The sequence below is a fragment of the Gossypium hirsutum genome, chromosome A06 (assembly GCF_007990345.1).
Source record: "Gossypium hirsutum isolate 1008001.06 chromosome A06, Gossypium_hirsutum_v2.1, whole genome shotgun sequence".
NCBI classification, from domain to species: Eukaryota; Viridiplantae; Streptophyta; class Magnoliopsida; order Malvales; family Malvaceae; genus Gossypium; species Gossypium hirsutum.
Window position 1 is genome coordinate 18,207,456 of NC_053429.1, and position 17,744 is coordinate 18,225,199.

General features: G+C 34.0%; 2 protein-coding genes across 3 annotated transcripts; both read right to left on the reverse strand.

Annotated features, from left to right (window-relative positions):
* Positions 1-501: 501 nt before the first annotated feature.
* On the reverse strand, positions 502-6,632 carry LOC107887249 (WD-40 repeat-containing protein MSI4). Its single transcript, XM_016811438.2, has 15 exons — positions 5,993-6,632; positions 5,508-5,571; positions 5,150-5,236; positions 4,979-5,041; positions 4,640-4,705; positions 4,451-4,525; positions 4,222-4,297; positions 3,593-3,773; positions 3,295-3,376; positions 2,860-2,933; positions 2,605-2,716; positions 2,422-2,496; positions 1,780-1,856; positions 1,236-1,335; positions 502-1,020 (listed from the first exon to the last, which is right to left on the reverse strand). Exons 1-15 carry the CDS (start codon positions 6,226-6,228, stop codon positions 919-921), a joined length of 1,470 nt encoding a protein of 489 aa, XP_016666927.1. The 5' UTR covers positions 6,229-6,632; the 3' UTR covers positions 502-918.
* Positions 6,633-7,561: 929 nt separating this feature from the next.
* LOC107887247 (uncharacterized) lies at positions 7,562-10,527 on the reverse strand. Of its 2 annotated transcripts, none has more exons than XM_016811435.2 (2): positions 9,873-10,527; positions 7,562-8,054 (listed from the first exon to the last, which is right to left on the reverse strand). In XM_016811435.2, the coding sequence occupies exons 1-2, from the start codon at positions 10,110-10,112 to the stop codon at positions 7,836-7,838; spliced, it is 459 nt and encodes a 152-aa protein (XP_016666924.1). In that variant the 5' UTR covers positions 10,113-10,527; the 3' UTR covers positions 7,562-7,835. The 2 variants fall into 2 exon arrangements, with proteins under 2 accessions (XP_016666924.1, XP_016666925.1); XM_016811436.2 differs by having other exon boundaries at positions 9,894-10,505.
* Between the last annotated feature and the right edge of the window lie 7,217 nt (positions 10,528-17,744).

Genomic DNA, 17,744 nt, shown 5'->3' on the forward strand with positions numbered 1-17,744 from the left:
AGCTGCGAATGATTTTATTAATATTTATTAATCCTTGTATTTATATGTTCAGTCATTACTCGAATATATGAATGACATATATGAAAGATATTATATATAACAAGATTTTTCACATGCAGGGTGATTCTTTTTTTCAAAAAAAAACCAATTAAATATAGTTAATAATATATAATTTTAGTAGGTTTTTTAAAATAAAGAAATTATTTGAAATGTGCTTTTTTTTTAAAAAAAACAAAGGGCTACTTGGTGTTCTATCGGAAATAAATTTCTTAAACTAAATTACATAAATATCTTTAATTAAATTTATCTTTGTTAGGGAAGGATTTTCAGTGGTTTAAAAGAAAAGTCGTTTAAGAAACTAATTTAGCATTCCAATCCGGCAGTTGGGTGTTACTACTCGTAGTAGGCACCTTTGACACCTGGGAATTGATATTTAATTTAATTATTTATTGGTTTTGGTAGGAGGGCCCACCTACTAAATAGTAAGAAACTCATGAAGAATAAATGAAGTAAGACGGCTTGTTGAATTTTAGGTAATAATTACTGTTCATGACGCAGTTAAGTTATTACCCACACACAATCCACATTAACTGTTCCATCTTCAAAGCACAAGACAAGACCACCGAATCAAAAAGGAGAAAAATGAAGAAACAATGGTGATCATAATTCAGAATAGTAACATGCAATGCAACTACCTATGGGCCGGAAATAATGAAAACCTTCTGCCTCCCATCATTGAGTTTAGTTGATTTGAGTCATAATTTTTATCCTCCAAACCACACTCTGTCTTCAACAATGTTGTAATCGGTCTAACACTTACCAATATTCAATGTCTGAAAATCTACATGTCACCTACTGAGGCATCTACATAGATTTGTTATAAGTCAATCTGGAAATATGTTGGGGCGCCTTCATCCTTCATGGCTTTGAGGAGCATGAAATGACATGGGACTTGAATTTCTCCAGCTCCGCCAAAACCTCCTCCTCTGGCCTGTAGATCAGATCACTCATTCGCCATATCTGCATATCATCATTCTAGTTTTAATGCATTTGTCACAATTTATAATTGTTTCCCATAATATGCATGCCAGGTAAAGCCCTTGGGCTTTGCCTGCCACTTATATATGTTTATATCTACCTTCGCAGTGCTCATTTGACTCAATCTCAAGATAAAAAAGAAATGTATTTTCCAACATGAAAAAACTACACGGAAACTAGAAATTAACTTATGATACCTGTAATGTCCCCCCTCCACCAGTGCTATCACAGTCATCAGATACACTAACAACAGTCCATGGATCAGATGCATTCCAATGGAAGTCGACAACTTTGTCCCTATATAAAAAGTCGAAAGAATGAGAAGGTTTGCTAACCAATCAGGAATAAATTTTTACAAAAATCATACAAAATCCTCAAATGTCATAATTTCCAACTCAAAACATCTACTAGGTCAGACCAAATTCTGTGCGAGAACAATCAAAAATGTTGTCCTACAGATCATCAAGGACCCTTCCAGAACACGAAAATATAAAAGGAAGGTGTTAAAAAGTTTCTATACATCCACTAACATAAGAAACCGGGCTAAATAATATGCTTGTATGCAACAAAGATCATCAAGGACATTAGTTTAATGGTGTGAGTTTAAATGGAGAAATAGCCAGAGGAAAGAAAAAGGATGAAAGAATGTAAATTGTGAAATGCATTAGACTAAGCATAGATGGCATACTTCAGAAGAAGAGTCCAAATACATGATATATAAACTGAAAAAAAATTGCAAACCTGTGGCCAGCATGCTGGAAAAAGAGTCCTGCAGGAGTACTTGGCGATTTTGAAGGACGTTCCACCTTTTTGCCCACCTGCAATACAGATGAGCACATCATTCCAACCTGGAGATCAAATAGTAGCAACTACAGCCATATTTTTGAACTGGGCTTTGAATGGAAAGGGGAATATCTTAACTATGTTTTACATAAACAGAAGTAAAACTTGAGGGTAAGGAAGACAAAGATACTGAAAATTTAACCCTCAGTATATCTATGTGCTTACTACTTGTAATTAATTTAAATCCCCTTTTATCAATTAACTTTCAGATTATTAATTTATTGTTGTGAGATTACAAGAGCTTGGTAGACGAAGACATGAACCATAAATATCTTCAATTCTAGAAAATTCTGAACCGGAATTATCAACTCACAAACCACATCCTCCTTTAATTGATGAGAGTTCAGTTTCCTAAAATTGACCGCAAAAAAAAAAAAACAAAAAATATTTCCATGCAGAATGCAAATATGGATGGGAAGCATTAAGATACTACAGAGTTCAACTTAAATGCATGGCCATATCTGTTATCTGTGTTACACGTATAAACATTTATCATGCATGCAAAGGCAATGAAACTGGAGAATGCTCAAGTGATCACACCTTGTCATAATCCCAAATGTTTAAGAGGCCATCCTCGGCTGAACTACCAAATACAGATGACTTGTCTGGTGACCACTGGATCATGAGAATTATAAACTTGGTAAGTACGGATACATGATAATCCTTGTAATCACATTTGTAAAAGAATAGGAAGTATATTAAATGAGAAGGTTTTTTCCACACCTGCACACACAGAACAGCAGCTCTATGACCCTCAAACTTATAAATTGGTGATCCAACTCCATTAGAAGTGAGATTTCTTCGATCAAACATACGAACAGTATTATCTGCAGACCTGAGAGATCAACAAAAGAAGACAAACAACATTTAATTGTTTACCCATCATTACAAAACATGAAGAAACACTGGCACAACCATCACATGTCAGACTTTAATGCCAAAAGTGCAAAACTGAAAGAAACATGGATGGAGACATACCCAGTCAGGATAAGATTATCATCATGGGGGTTCCAATCAACACAATGAAGATCAGCATCATGTGCCTTTTCAACCTGTCAACAAGAAGCCAACTCTTTAGCTTATCATCAGAATTCAAAAATGACACAGAAGCAAATGTTAACAAGATCATAACAGAAAGAATGAGAAACATTAAGCATTGGTTGATTCAACGACTGGAATTCATAAGCAAAGGAAAAGCTAAATGGTTGAGTTCTGATATCAAATCAACCCACTTCAAAATGATTGAAAACAGACGATTGTCAAGAGAAAGAAGCCCCAGACAGAAGGAAGAGGAATGCATAAAATGCAACTGAACTTTCAACATATGTGAAGGATTTGAAGAAGTGGCATGGAATTCTAGCCCCACCAACATAAAATGGAAAAAAGCAGGTAGAACAATGATGCTACATTCACCTTGATAGTGGGGCCAGTGCCAACTCGTGCATCCCATAATATGAGGCAGGAATCATCGCCTACACTACAAAACTCCTGCGCACTTTAGCATATATAAAAAATAACGTCAGAAATTAGAGGCCATAGAAATGACTAAAAAACCAGCAATTCAAAAGCCATTACTACCGTGGAAGCGAAACCAATAATAAAGCCATTTGTATAAACTCATATTCATATGAAAGCTTTACAGGCTGAAGTCAAGAAGAGATACAATAAAGGATAAAGTCCATTTATATTTCATCCAAGAGAAAGCAGCTACCTGGATGGACAGAATGCAACATCTTCAACGGTATCCTCATGCCCACAGAAGATACCACGAGGACCTACAGAAGGTCCTTCAGCTGTTTTATCATTACCTTCCCCAGGCTTGTTCTGTTTGACAATCGATCCACCAGATATGTGGTCCTGGATACTCCACAAAACCACTGATTTGTCCTTCCCTGTCATAAAAGTCCTCTGATTAAGAAGAAAAGCCCATCATATGCATGAAATTCAGTTTGTAGAGCCAATTTTAAAAATGTTAAGTAATCCCCTTCAGGACTTGAAACAAAAGTAGTTGGGACTGGCCTCAATGTAAATTATGTATTTAAGCAATAGAAGACAGTAAAATATACCAAAGAGCCCAATCTAACAAAAGATACACTTCTAAATTAGTTAATTATGCTATTTCAAACACATCATTCATTTTATATAGGAAACAACATAATCAGCTCTCAAATTGCATGTTTTAACTTGATTAATAGGAAGAAGATGAACTCACAATGTCTAATTTGATCATATCAAAGAGATAAGATCACGATTTCCATGAGGGTTTCAGTATTAAATATATCAGTAAAATCATTCATTCCAAACAAATATAAAGTTAACTGAATGATGAAATTCCCAAACCTCCAGAGATCACATAGGGTTCGGTGGGACACATTGCGAGAGCAAATTCAGCATTATCTTGATGTCCAGTCAAAATCTACCGAAAAGGGGAGAAAAAGTCATCAGTGAAAAACAGTTCCTTCACTACCCCCCCCCTCCCCAACCCTCTCATTCAGAGAACATATGCATACAAACTATAACAGAGATAGATTTTACTAAACTTATAGGTGAAATTCTGAAATAAACATACCAAGTCTGGGCGAGAATGTGTAGCTCCAAGGACAGCATGTCGGTTGGGTTGAGCTTCAACATCCCAAATAAGAACCTAGATTTCAGCATGTTGCATACCAGGTGGACTTCAACATCTTTATAGAAAGAAAATGTGATGAAAATATTGGATCAACATGATTTAACAAAAGAGATATTGCAAGAATCTTACATCTGGACTATCAGTGTGTGTGGCAACAATCTTAGAGTTCTGTGGAAGTTCTCTGATTCTGTTCACCTGCAAGATCGTATTTGGCAGTCACAATTTATTTAAGAGAAAATGATAAGAATAGAATTGTATGGTTATATATGCAACGCAGGGATTTAAGTAAGCAGAATATCTATCTCCAAACATGTCGTACATCAGAAGCAAGGAAAAGGAATTGCCATATCAAATAGAATTCATTTTCTATAGTTGAGTTCCAAGAAACTGTTAGCAAATGTGTCAGTCAATGACTTCACAAGAAGTCAAAAAACACATTTATCTTTCTAGAATCTGCAAGATTCATACCTCTCCAGGATGTATAAGGGTCTTGTACTTCTTCACAAATGGTGAGCGTGCTTCTTCATTAAACTGAAAAAAATATGAAGCAATCATGTAAAAAAAGAGAGAAAGCTGCAATTTCTCAGTAATGAATTACACAAAGGAAAAAAGATCCCATGAAAATGAGTTACCACTTACCTGAGATATGTGTTCAGCAGCAGCAACCCTAGGTTTGACAACTTCACAATTTGCAATCACAAGCGTATTTGGAACACTACCATCCGTCTGGTATTATAAAATAAGATAATAACCAAGTGAAAAGATGTCAAAATAGAAGACAAACACTTTTTTCTATAAAGCTTTTTCTTTCAAGTTCATTAAGTGAATGAGTTCTAAGCATGATGCATAAATTAAGACTCCAGAAAAGCAGTTTCGTTGTGTAAAACTGAAGCATCAAACAACCAAGACATGAAACGAAAGGGCCCTTCCATACAGCTTGCAGTTTATGCCAAAACCCTCTTAAAGCACAACCAAAAAAAATAAAAAAAATACTTGCCTGCTCTGAGAGGTAGAGACGCTGTCGATTCTTGTAGGTAGCTTGCTCAAGCTGCGGTCCCCAGCTGCTCAAAACCAAATTAAACCATCATCAACAAAAGGCGGGGAAAGAAAACTATTTTAACATCCTCCCTTTTACCCCCCCCTCCACCCCCAAAAAAAAAAAAGGTGGTGCGCGAGGGGAGAAAGAATATGAGCTAAATTAGCAACACTTAACACAAAATTGAAGCAAAAAAACAACTACAAACATCAATGCCATTCATCTCTTACATGATTTAAGAAAGAAAAACAGTTCACCGGGTCAGCAAGAGCCCATTTGGGTTTAGCATAAAAACTTTAAGATCTTTAGAATCAAGCATAATAACACAAATAGACCCTAAATACAAAAGGGGCACTTTTAGCAACAGAACCCTAAATCTAAGCTTTTGCAACATAAAATAGCAATGCCCCACCACCAAGAAAAAAAAGGGGGTTAAGGAGATATACCGGCAAGAGAGAGAAGGCCAAACGAGATTGTGATTAGCAAGCCAGTCATAGAGAACAGGGACCAAAGACTTCCATTGAGTGTACTTCTCATCAACGCTTGGTTGTTGGGCTTTCTTTCCTTCTTTCATTTTACCCGCACTTTCTTGCTGTTGCTGCTGTTCTTTCTCGTCCTTTGGCTTCGGTTTTCGGCCTCTCTTCTTGGGCCCTTGTTGCTGTTGGGGTTGGGAAGACTCCATATTTGAGATAGGGAGCGTTGCTGATGATTTAACAAGCCAAGAGAGAAAACACCCAGAGACCGGGACCCTACTGGGACTGTATTGGGGTTTTGGAAGAGAATGGGGTAAAATACGGTAAAAGTGGTGGTAAGGGTAAGGGTTTTCTCTAGTTGGGCTAGCTAGCTCTTTAAACTTTAAAGAGTATACTGATGTACACGCGGCAAGTTAGTAGAGACTGTTTCAGCTCAGACCGTCAGAGGTCACTACGATGTTGAATGGTGAATGTGTTAGGGGTGATGATGATTCAGCCATTTATATTTATTTACTGATCAACCTTTCCAACGTTTTTAACTCACATGCTCCTGGTGGTTTTACCTTTTGCTGGGATCGCCCACCGCCTACGTTTGACCTTTCATGGACGCTTCTGCTTGCTTGTAAGATTACAAAGTTGCCAGTTTTTAACTCCGAAAATATTAAAGCTCGGATTATTTATCAGTAAAATATTTTCTGGCTAAAAAATGATTTATTTTTTTGGTGTTTAAATGAATATGTGTAAAATATTTTCTATTGTTTGGTAGATTTATATTAATAAGTTTATATATTAATAAATTTATATTTTAAATTATTTTTACATATATTGTAATAATTTATTTATAAATAAATAAATCAAATTAAATATATAATAATACTCAATTACTAAGTTAGAATATTAACCGTTATAAATTGAAAACAACCAAAGTCAAATAAATTATTTACAATTGTGTTATAAAAAAATAAAAAACAATGATTGAATAATTATAAATTAGCTACCAAACCACAATTAATACTAGAAATTAATAATATTATCTAAATTCATAATTAGTAATACACCACATAATAACAACATTGTTCAAGTACATAACTAATATTATACCACATTAAAAGTATCAATATCTTCAACCTTGAGAAAATTTTTGAAGTCAAATTATTAAAATTTTTGAAGTCAAATTATACTTAACATATATATACTTAAAATTATAGTTTTCTACGTCAAATTATCTGTGTAAGCGTATTTGGAGCTTCAAAACATACAACAATATTTTCATTTCAACAGCTTCTTCGAGTTCTTTGAGCAACCATTAGTATTAGCTTATCTTAAGAAGCCAACATGACATTAGGCTTGAAATACAAAACAATACATTATCACTAAAATGCTCAAAAGTCTCCTGATCCTTGCCTCTTATATCCAAACCAAACAAAGCCTAGATCCAACTCATGCACACCAAAAGACAAGATGGATAAACACAAGACACAGATCTAAGGATCCAAATATACTCATCCATTATATCATGGTTCTTATGGATAGAACAACATAGACTAGTAATAAATTGCATATATTATGGAATGTCAAATTGCATCAGATGAGTTAAATATAACCATGGATACTTATAATGGCATATTTCTAAGACATTAAAAAAGTACACTTCAAAAAATGTTTATTTGTGTTTGTAAGGAAATTGTTATTACAAGCAGTATAACTTGCCCAATGGATGAACCATAAAACACAATAATTATTAGAAACCTGGACAGAGTGGCACCCCAAGAATAGAAAATGTGACTACTTGCTCCAAAGCAATCAAATCCTTGTTCTATTTGGTAGAGTAAAAATCATGCTTCTTCTCCAAGATATTCTCATTAGCAACAATCAGCTTCGACAGGTAGATTGAGCAGAGTTTTTCATTTAAGCTAACAACAAGATATTCTAATTGTTGTTTTTCATTTAAGCTAACATCAGAAATATTGGTTTGGGAGGTAGATGTTGCCTTCTTGGATTTCTCGGCTACTTTTTTCTTACAGAATTCCTCCAACTGCAAGAAAGGAGGGATCAATTGTAACAATACTTGGTAAACATACTCTAAATAATTATTTGTTCATTTGCAAAAACCCATTTATGTAATAAAATCTAACTGAAAACTTTTATCATAAGCATAAATCCAGAATAAAAATTATACAAAATCCAATCAACCAAATGGACGATTTAGGAGGATATTAACTTTTTAAACTATGTAAAAGGCATAGCATTCAAAGACAAAACATAGAAATCTAGAATGGGAGTTCTTTTTGTTTACCAGCCCTAGTTAGTAGAACATGAATGACTACTGAAAAAAATTAGAAGAAGAGTTCTAAACAACCAGAACAGATTCAACACATCACAAAATAGAAGTAGAAATAAGACACTTCACTCGGGCACAAACGCATATAGGCAATTTTAAACTGCAATGCTATCGTTATGCAACTTAAATACACTCTTCATCTGAAATTACTGTTATTAGAGTGTCAAATACAGAGAAGCTTCTTCATCTTTTCCAACTTGAATACAAACAAAACTACGTAATGACAAAAGTGAACTCTCAAATCCAATTTAAGAAGAAAAATCAAAAAACATTGGTCATATTTTTAGCTCCAATAGCAGCACCTTAGGCAGTTGCAAAGATTTAAGGCATAAAAGCTTTGAAATTCCCAAAAGGTGTAATCTAACAAAACAATTGATTCCATATACCATCAATTCCAGACATGATCTACCAAAGAATTGCAAGACAATGCAAATATACTACAGATTATATGTGAAAATACCAAAATAGACCGCTAATTCTAGTCCTATTCTGAAATCGATATCCAAAATAGCTGACTATATAGTAAGTAAACCATTTACCAGATCGAAAATCATATTTCAAAACAGAAAGAAACCATCAAATCAACCGATAAAGGGAAAAAATTAAGAACAAAAAGATGTACCCGGCGCTTTCCAGCTTCTAGATACTCTTGTTTCTGTGAAGAAGGCAAGGCCTAAGCCGACGCCATTTTCATTTTACCCTTTCTCTCTTTTTTTTCTTTTTTTTTTTTAATTTAATGATGAGAATCCAAAATCAGCAGATGAACAAGGAAAACTTTGGAATATTCAAGTGCCTAAGATACCTAAATTCACAAAACTATGGATTTCGAAGCTAAAACGAGGCATCAGCTTTGAACAATTGGTGAAACACAAGAAAAAGAAAAGGATACTTATAAAGTAGATTCAAACCATTCTATGCCAAGGGATTAATTATAAATCTGAAACCATTTTTAAAAGGAACAAGGCTCACTAACATTCAAAGAACCCTTTCAATGGCTATGCTTTCAAAGGGTTTCCTCCATTATGTTTTTTTCTTTTCTTTTCTTACCATTTTCAGGATTGACCTTCAGCGAACTCTCTCAATGTCTACAAAGATGATGGATTTTATTGTCAAAATCATTTGATTTGCATTAATGCCTTAATTTTTTTTTCCTTTTCAAATAATTCGATCTAGTTGATAGTATATCAATGTTGCAGCACACAATTTCGCAAGGAAGAAAACTAATTTACTTAGCATTGATATACTTGAGAATTGATCATAATTCATAAATTAGGTAAATAATTTCCTATAATTTTCAGAATTTTCATATTTTTGATTGATCAATCCACGGTTTCTCTCAACGATTTCCTAAATCTTTATATGTTTCTCCAAATTCATAATCTTTCTTACTTGATTATTGATTTTTCCTTAGGCGTTAGGAAATCATGCACTGTAATGCCTAATTGATAGGATGAAAAATAAACAATAATTAAGAACAGAAACGAAAAAGAAAAAGAAAAAGAGTAAGCGTACCTTGAGAATAAAATGAGGTACCTTGAGAATAAGATGAGGATTGAACCAAACCTCATCAACAAAAGGGAGGAGAGAATCTAGGAACGAAGGCCTAAGATAAATCAGAGTATTGGCGGTGAGAAGACCAGCGGTGACCAGCGGCTTCCACGGCAGCCGATAATATTCGTTGACGGTGTGAAGAGCCAACAACGATAGCATTCCATGAGACACCGCCCCTCTCCTCCATCTTCCATTGTCCATCGGCTATGGTTTTTGTTTGTAATTTTCACTTTGTGAATCACCAAAAAAACATCCAATGAAAGATTAAAAGAAAGAGAATCTTTCTTGCTATATATGCTTAGCATTGCCTTTTCCAGACTCTTCCTTCAGTTTCTATTTGTAAATTTTTCTCTTTTGCAACCCAAGGGGAAGAGAAAAGGGAAAGGGAAGGGGAAGGGGAAGGGGAAGGGGAAGAGGAAAGGGGAGAAAAATTTTCCCATGTTTTGGAAAATGTCTTACCGAAAGAAAAATTGTAAGACATTTTCCCTGAACAAGGTGTTAATTTTCTCGTGTTTTAGAAAAGCTTTTACAGTGGGAATTTGTTTTCCACCAAACAAACTGTGGAAAATGATGAAATTATTTTTCAGAAAACAAAATACAAGCAAACAAACAGACCCTAAATTTAATTATAACCTTAAAATAATTTATAATATAAGTATCTCCCTATTTTAATCTTCTAAATTAGCACCTAATTAATTTTGATAATGTGTCTCTCTCTTATGCAAGTAATTTTGAAAAAATGACTCTTTTTTATGTAATTTGGGAACCTTAATCTAATATATATAACTTTTACACATTAACTTTAATTTTTAATCTACTCATCATCAATTAAAAATTAGTTACTAAAGTATCTACACATATTTGGCCAATGTTTTATTTAATAACTAAAGCCCAATAAACATTAACCAAATTATATCACTTTTAATTTGGTCTAATCTTTTATAATACTAAATAATAACATGTAATTACATTTATTATATATTTATTATATATGTGATGTCCATATTTTCCAATATCAAATATTAAAATATCTAAAATTGTTTTGGTGGTTCTCTACGTCTTCTTGAAAAACCAAAATTCTAACTTTTTTTTTTGGCTAAATATGTCAAATATGCAGTTTTTTTTAATTGGCCAAATATTCTATTTTTTAAAAAAAATTAGAGAAATAAATCGATTTTACAGAGGGAGTGTGAAAGTGCGTCCTCCAACAGTCATTTCCTTAACGGTAAAAATTCAAACACCACAACGATAAAATTTTTAAACAACCCAATGGTTATTTTATTTTTCTATAACTATCAGGTTATTTTCATTCTTTTTACTAAAATCCAACTCTCTATATTCTTTTAAACTCCCAATTCTCTCATTTTTCTCAAGATTTGTTCGAAATTTTCAAATACATTTATTTAAAAATATTATATTTTTATTTCATTATTTCATAGATTATTCATTTGATTAAATTTTCACGAATAACATGTTTTCTTATTCATTTCGATGACAAGCACATTTCTGCCGCTCAACCGGTAATGGTAACAAAAAATTAAATTTTTTATTTTCAATTAAGTTAAATTTAAAGTTTTTCAATTTTAAAATATTTAAAATTATTTTATTTTGTTGATATAAATAGGCGGATGATATTATTTTGGAGAGGTCCATACACAATTTATCAAAGAGCCCAAATACTGAAATTCGTGGTTATTTGCAAGACGTGAGATTCTTACATGCGTCTCATATGCTTGGGGACTGCAAATTGGATCCTACACTTATCAGCGCATTGATGGAAAAATGGAGACTCGAGACACACATATTCCATCTTCCATGCGGTGAGTGTACAATTACACTCGAGGACATAACTTTACAACTTGGTCTACCAGTGGATGGATCAATCGTTACAGGGTCAGTGATCGTTCTCGATAAAGAGGACCTTTACGAGGTATTTTTTGGGAATGTTCTGAACAAGTTTCAAGGTGCCCAAATATAAATGAGATAGTTGCAAGATAATTTCAAAGACCTTCCTTCAAACATAACTAACATCGTCAAAGAATAATAGGCCCGATCATTCATCCTGAGGTTAATTAGAGGTTTTCTAATGTTTGATAAATCTCAAAGTTTGGTACACATAAGATGGCTACTACACCTAATCGACTTCAAAGAATGTGGTCAACTAAGTTGGAGATCAGCCGTGTTGGCCATGTTGTACAAGGTGTTGTATCGGGCAACGGAACCAGATAAGATATCAATCGATGGTTGCCTGCTCCTACTACAATTATGGGTGTGGTGGCGACTACCATTTTTACGTCCCCTAATGAACGACCTTTACACATTTTCCATTGGTGACAAGGTAAAATTCATTTGATAATTATATATTGTTATCATAATAAATGTTGTTTATTTATTATATGTTTGAATTAACATATTGTTTAAGTATATGGAACCATGGGCCGAATTATGTAGGACAACCGAAGCAGTCTGAAGATATCCGACTATTGTTAGATCAACAATTGAAGCCAATGTTAGTTATTGAAATTTTCAAACCTATAATAATTACGCAATGATTGAGAATTTAAAATTTTATAGATAACAAAATTTATAATTGTGCATTATAATTTGAATAGACACCATACGTTGATCCAGATATCATAGAATGCCTCCCACCTGAATTTTTGGTTATTTGGAGTATTTGGGACGCCAATGTGCCATTGATAGTTTACGCGACAATGGATATGAACGAATCGGATTGAGCTATATGACAATTCAAGTGGAGGCAAAATATTTCGCCGCTATCGCAAAACATCGAATCACTGTACAAGCTTGATTTACGGGGGAAAATCGACGAAAATTGAAAAGATTTTCACAATAAGTATATTGACATTTGGGATCATAGGATGGATTTCTTACCCATTCGCGAACTTTTTTTCTCATCGGATACAACAACCTCTTTAGAGTACATGCCTTGGTTTAGACTCACCGGTAAGCCATATCTACTATTGATGGAGGCGAATGGTAGGCAAATTTGTTTGAAGAGGCCACGACGACCACCCTAACATCGTAGGTCCAAAGCAAGTGCCGCGACGGGTTTGTGATCGGCTGCAACTCAATAAGGGGTACCAATGTTTACACTACATTCCGGTCAATTCCCTTCATATATTTCTATTCTTTTTAATAACCCCATGTATTTTTCACAAGCATCACATTATGAACCACACTATGCACTACCACAACATCATGTATCTACACCTTTTTGTAGCTATGTATTTCACGGCACCTTCGTCCCCAACATATTACACCTTGATGTCAACATTGATGCCGACACAAATGCCAACATCAATACAGACATATTCGTCAATAATAATGATTCCAAAATATTATACACAATCGGGTTTTACGACATCGTATGGTTATTCATCGATAATGTCACAAACACCCATCACGTTGTTGTTTTATCAAGGTGGCTCATCGTCACAACCACCTTCTCGTAGAATGGAGGACACATGATGAGAGGCTAGGATGACACCGCATTCAATCACGAAAGAAGGAGATGGAGATGAAGACAAATATGAGGGTGGAGATAGAGATGGAGACGATGGTTAAGATGAAGATGAATACGGAGGTTGAGGTGAAGATGAAGACAATGATCACAACTAAGAAGATGAGTCGGCACCCCAAGTTGTACGTAGAAATCCTACCCACAACTGTCAATCACAGCCCTATAGCACATATTTGGCCCAACGACACTCATGATATATTTTTTCATTTACTTTTTGTAATGTAAATATAATTTATATCAATAAAATATGATCATTTTTTATATTTACGTTGCAAATCATAATTGTCTTTGTTGAATTCTAATATATATTGTACGGAATTTTCCATATATAACATTTGATATGAAACATGTAACAATCTGAAAGTCAGTGGTGTCAGAAAACTTGATTTCAAGACCTTATTTTCGTAAATCAAAGCCATAAATATTTTTATTCAATATTTATGGAGTCATATAGTAGGCAAATAAAATTTTTGATAGATTATTTTATCAAATTAGTAATTAATTAAGGTACAAAAACTAAATTGTAAAAATGGTAAAAGTTTAATCACTAGATAAATTTTAATTGGTACTTAAAGTAGGGCTTAAAATGAAAAATTTTTCGCTATATGAATGTTAGTAGACTGTGGCAAATACAAATGAAATACCAAAAAAATGAATAGATTTTGTACAAAAGAAAAGTAGCATTGTAATCAATTTTTTTACAAAAAAAATATATATGTCAGTGACATTGAGTCTTCAATACATCCCTTAAATGTTGACATGTTTCCTTCGTATGCCTTGGGTTTCTACAATAGCCACATAACATCTGTTGATTGTCCCTCTCCCAAACATCCATATTGGTGCGTATCTAAGTAGAATTCGAACAACCTTTTGGGAGGCGCCGCAAGTTGAGATTTGGTGCCAACTCGAATGAGGCGCTGGACACTGGCGGCCACATATTCTCATCTAGGACGGGTAGGAATTCCGATCTCCATACATTATGCATGTGTTCCAGTCTGTACACTTCGTTAATGTAATACATATACTGTATTTGTACATTCACATATTCAATAACTGTATGTGCGCACGAGAATCGAAGTGCTTAGAATCTCCCACAATCGTAGGTCCATTTTGATAGGTTAACACGATATGCTGCACCTGACTTGTCTTGGTCAAGTGTAACGTGCTCCGTGACCCAAAATTTCAAGTTTGGACGCGAATGATACACTACATACATAGTGTTCGCTCTCTCTACATTTCGTCTAAATTTTTTCATGACATCCTTGCGTCAAACATGATCGTCTATTATTTTTCCAACATATACCTCATCCCACTTTAGAAACAAGGCTGCCAAGAAAAAATATGTTTCTTTGACAACTGAGGTTATTAACAAATGACGCGTTCTCTTCAACACAGAATTGATGCATTTCACTAAGTTCAATATCATATGCCCGTATTATAGGTCTCTGTCATATGATTGCGTCCACTATTTGAAAGGTATGTTAGCAAGGTACGTCGCACCGAAGCTATTGATAGAGTGCAAGTTATCCAACATTTCGTGGAACCAATGTTGGACGAGCTTGTACCTTGTCGAGGAAAAATATACCCATGAATGCAAACAATGAACGAAATATGGTATAGCATGATTGCAAAAATAGTGGCAACTACATACCCATGTCAATGACTTGATCTCGTTCACTTTTCAAAGGCTATTTTTAGTGGTAGTTAAAGCCGACATGTCGTATACAGTACCTATGGTGTGTGCGATTCTAAAGGCTACCATGTCGTTCAATAGCAGCCAAGATTCTGATTCCTCTGTCAGATATGACATATATGTCGGGCTAGAGGTAAACATGATGGCGTAATCGACTAAGGAAGAAATATCAGTCATCTATCTTTTTTTCCTGGAGTTATTGCAAATGCAATCGGCAAAATCTTTCAATTACTATCATGGGCAACAACCATCAACAATCGATGCTCATACTTCCTGTACAAACAGGTGCCGTCAATTTGTATCAAGGCTTACAGTGCCGGAAAGCTTCCCTGTATTGATCGAATGTCCAAAATCATCAACGGAAAACTCTTTTCTAGGGAACCAGATAATTGCGAAAGTACGTTGTGTGCGTTTCCAGATAGTGATGGAACCTGGTACATATCAATCCAGTACTTGACACAATTACCACAATCATTATATGACCTGTTCCACTTGTGATGCAACTTATCTCTAGCATTTTTTTTGCGACACATGCCTTATAGTATAATGGTATGCAATTGTATTGGCTACGGATGTTGGTAATCAACACCAGCACAGGAATCCTAAGACTCACTTTCACCATAAGTAAAATTATATCAGATATCATGTCGGAGTCTAGCCTCAAATAATCTTGACTTACACCTACAAAGTACGAGTCAAAGTTACATTATTAGGAAAAACGAGACACCTGCAAAGTACGAGTCAAAGTTACGTTATTAACAAAAACAAAGACCCTTGTCAAGTCATATTGAAATATCGGGTGATCACATCGCGCACCTATTGCAACAAAAGTATGTGGATCGGTATACTTCTTTATTGTTTATAATTTTGTCTTCTTCCGAAAAAATGCCATGATTTTCCATTGGTATCTCCCATCATGCTATAACACCCCACACCTGAACCGTCCACTAGATTTGAATATGGAGCATCACAAATGGATCGGGTTCACCTATTCTTAATTTGCCTAACTTAAATGCTATAAAATTGTCTAAATTTTTCCTAATAATGAAAATTAAAGTAATAAATCTTACAATAAGGCCTTAAGTTATTGAATGCTTAGTCTCTTAATTCTCTATCTATATCTGACTATTTTTTTACAATAAAATTTTTACATATCCCTTCAAAGGCTAACTAAGCCTTTACCCAAATCCTAAGTGCGTTATCTGGCCATGACATAAAAATCCCTGAGGCAAAGCCTCTAATGGTACCATTTTCTATGTGCATGACTTTAATGGCCTGTGATCTTCAATTTCATCTCTATTTGGCTAGGTCCCTTAGCTGAGTCATCGAATAACCTCACAAATCCTACTAACATCGAAACAACTCTAGTAAGTTCAAATGAACTTAATGAGTTCCTGTGCTGCATCATAATTAAACCCTATTGGACAAAGGTATCAACGTAAAATAAACTAAATGTAAATTCTCCCCCTGCTTGCTAAAGAAATTTTTTCTTGATCAGGGTGGTGAACTCCACCTGAATATCTGAGCTAGTTGGCTCATTATAAGACCTTCCCTTAGTCGGATTGTAACACCCTGAAAGTTGCTACAGTAAAAAAAGTGAGATATTATCTTTGATGCAGTAAAATGAGGAAATAAAGTGACAAAAAGGGAAAGTTTGAGTTATGTCAACAAAATCTATTTAGGAAGTATATTATGATATATTAATTCAAGAAATGACTAGATCACAAAAGTGAAAAAATTTTGTAACCCAAGAGTAAATACTCAAAATTTAAAGGGTTGAAGTGTAAATATGGAAAAGTTGAAGGACCAATAGTACAAATATTTTAAGGGTGGAAGAATATAGAAACTAAGGAAAATGGATGAATTAGGACCAAATTGAATAAGTGAAAAAAGTATGATGGGTTAAATCGTAATTTTTCTAAAATGAGTGATGATTCAATGGAAGAATTTTGAAGGATCATAAGGGGCAAAATGGTCATTTAGAAAGAAAGATATTGTGAAGGGTAATGATAGTGTTGGTGATATTTTAGATTAATTAAATAAATATTAGTTTACTAAAATTTTAATTTGACATTTATTTATATTTTATTAAATTTTACTTAGTATATAAGGAAAGAAAAATGAAGATTCCTGTTCGTCTTTCCATGCTACTAACGTGAGAAGAAGAAAAGAAAGAAAGAAAATTTTCTTTTATTTACAATTTAGTATTTTTACCAAAAATCCACCATTTTCACTTAGAAATCAAAAGAATTTTCATAGCTATCAAGAGAGAAAAATAATAAAGAGACTTTGGAGAGCTAGAATATCAAGTTAGATTCAAAAGAATAGAAGTTGGAGGAGAGAGAAAGTCAAGTTAAAGTTTGGTTTTAGGAGAATAATGTATGAATGTTAAGGTTTTATGTTTTTTTTTTAAAGTTTAGTAGTGATAGAAAAACATAAAAATGGTGTTAAAGTAAAGATTACTCATGAGGAAAATATTGTGTATTTGACATGTTGATGAATAGAGAAGTTGAGTAAGTGAATCAAGTGGTCGGAGAATAGTAAAACAAGGGATTTTGATAAAAAAGAGGTAAGTGCCCATGAACTTCCTTGTTAT

Excerpts from the sequence above, each read along its gene's own strand:
- LOC107887249 (XM_016811438.2), bottom strand. The coding sequence starts at position 6,228 with ATGGAGTCTTCCCAACCCCAACAGCAACAAGGGCCCAAGAAGAGAGGC. Across the intron at positions 4,298-4,450 it reads CACATTCTCGCCCAGACTTG|ATTTTGACTGGACATCAAGA; the intron begins GTATGTTTATTT and ends CCTTTTCGGTAG. Across the intron at positions 2,934-3,294 it reads GCACTGGCCCCACTATCAAG|GTTGAAAAGGCACATGATGC; the intron begins GTGAATGTAGCA and ends TCTTGTTGACAG.
- LOC107887247 (XM_016811435.2), bottom strand. The coding sequence starts at position 10,112 with ATGGACAATGGAAGATGGAGGAGAGGGGCGGTGTCTCATGGAATGCTA. Across the intron at positions 8,055-9,872 it reads TACCTCATTTTATTCTCAAG|TTGGAGGAATTCTGTAAGAA; the intron begins GTACGCTTACTC and ends CCTTTCTTGCAG.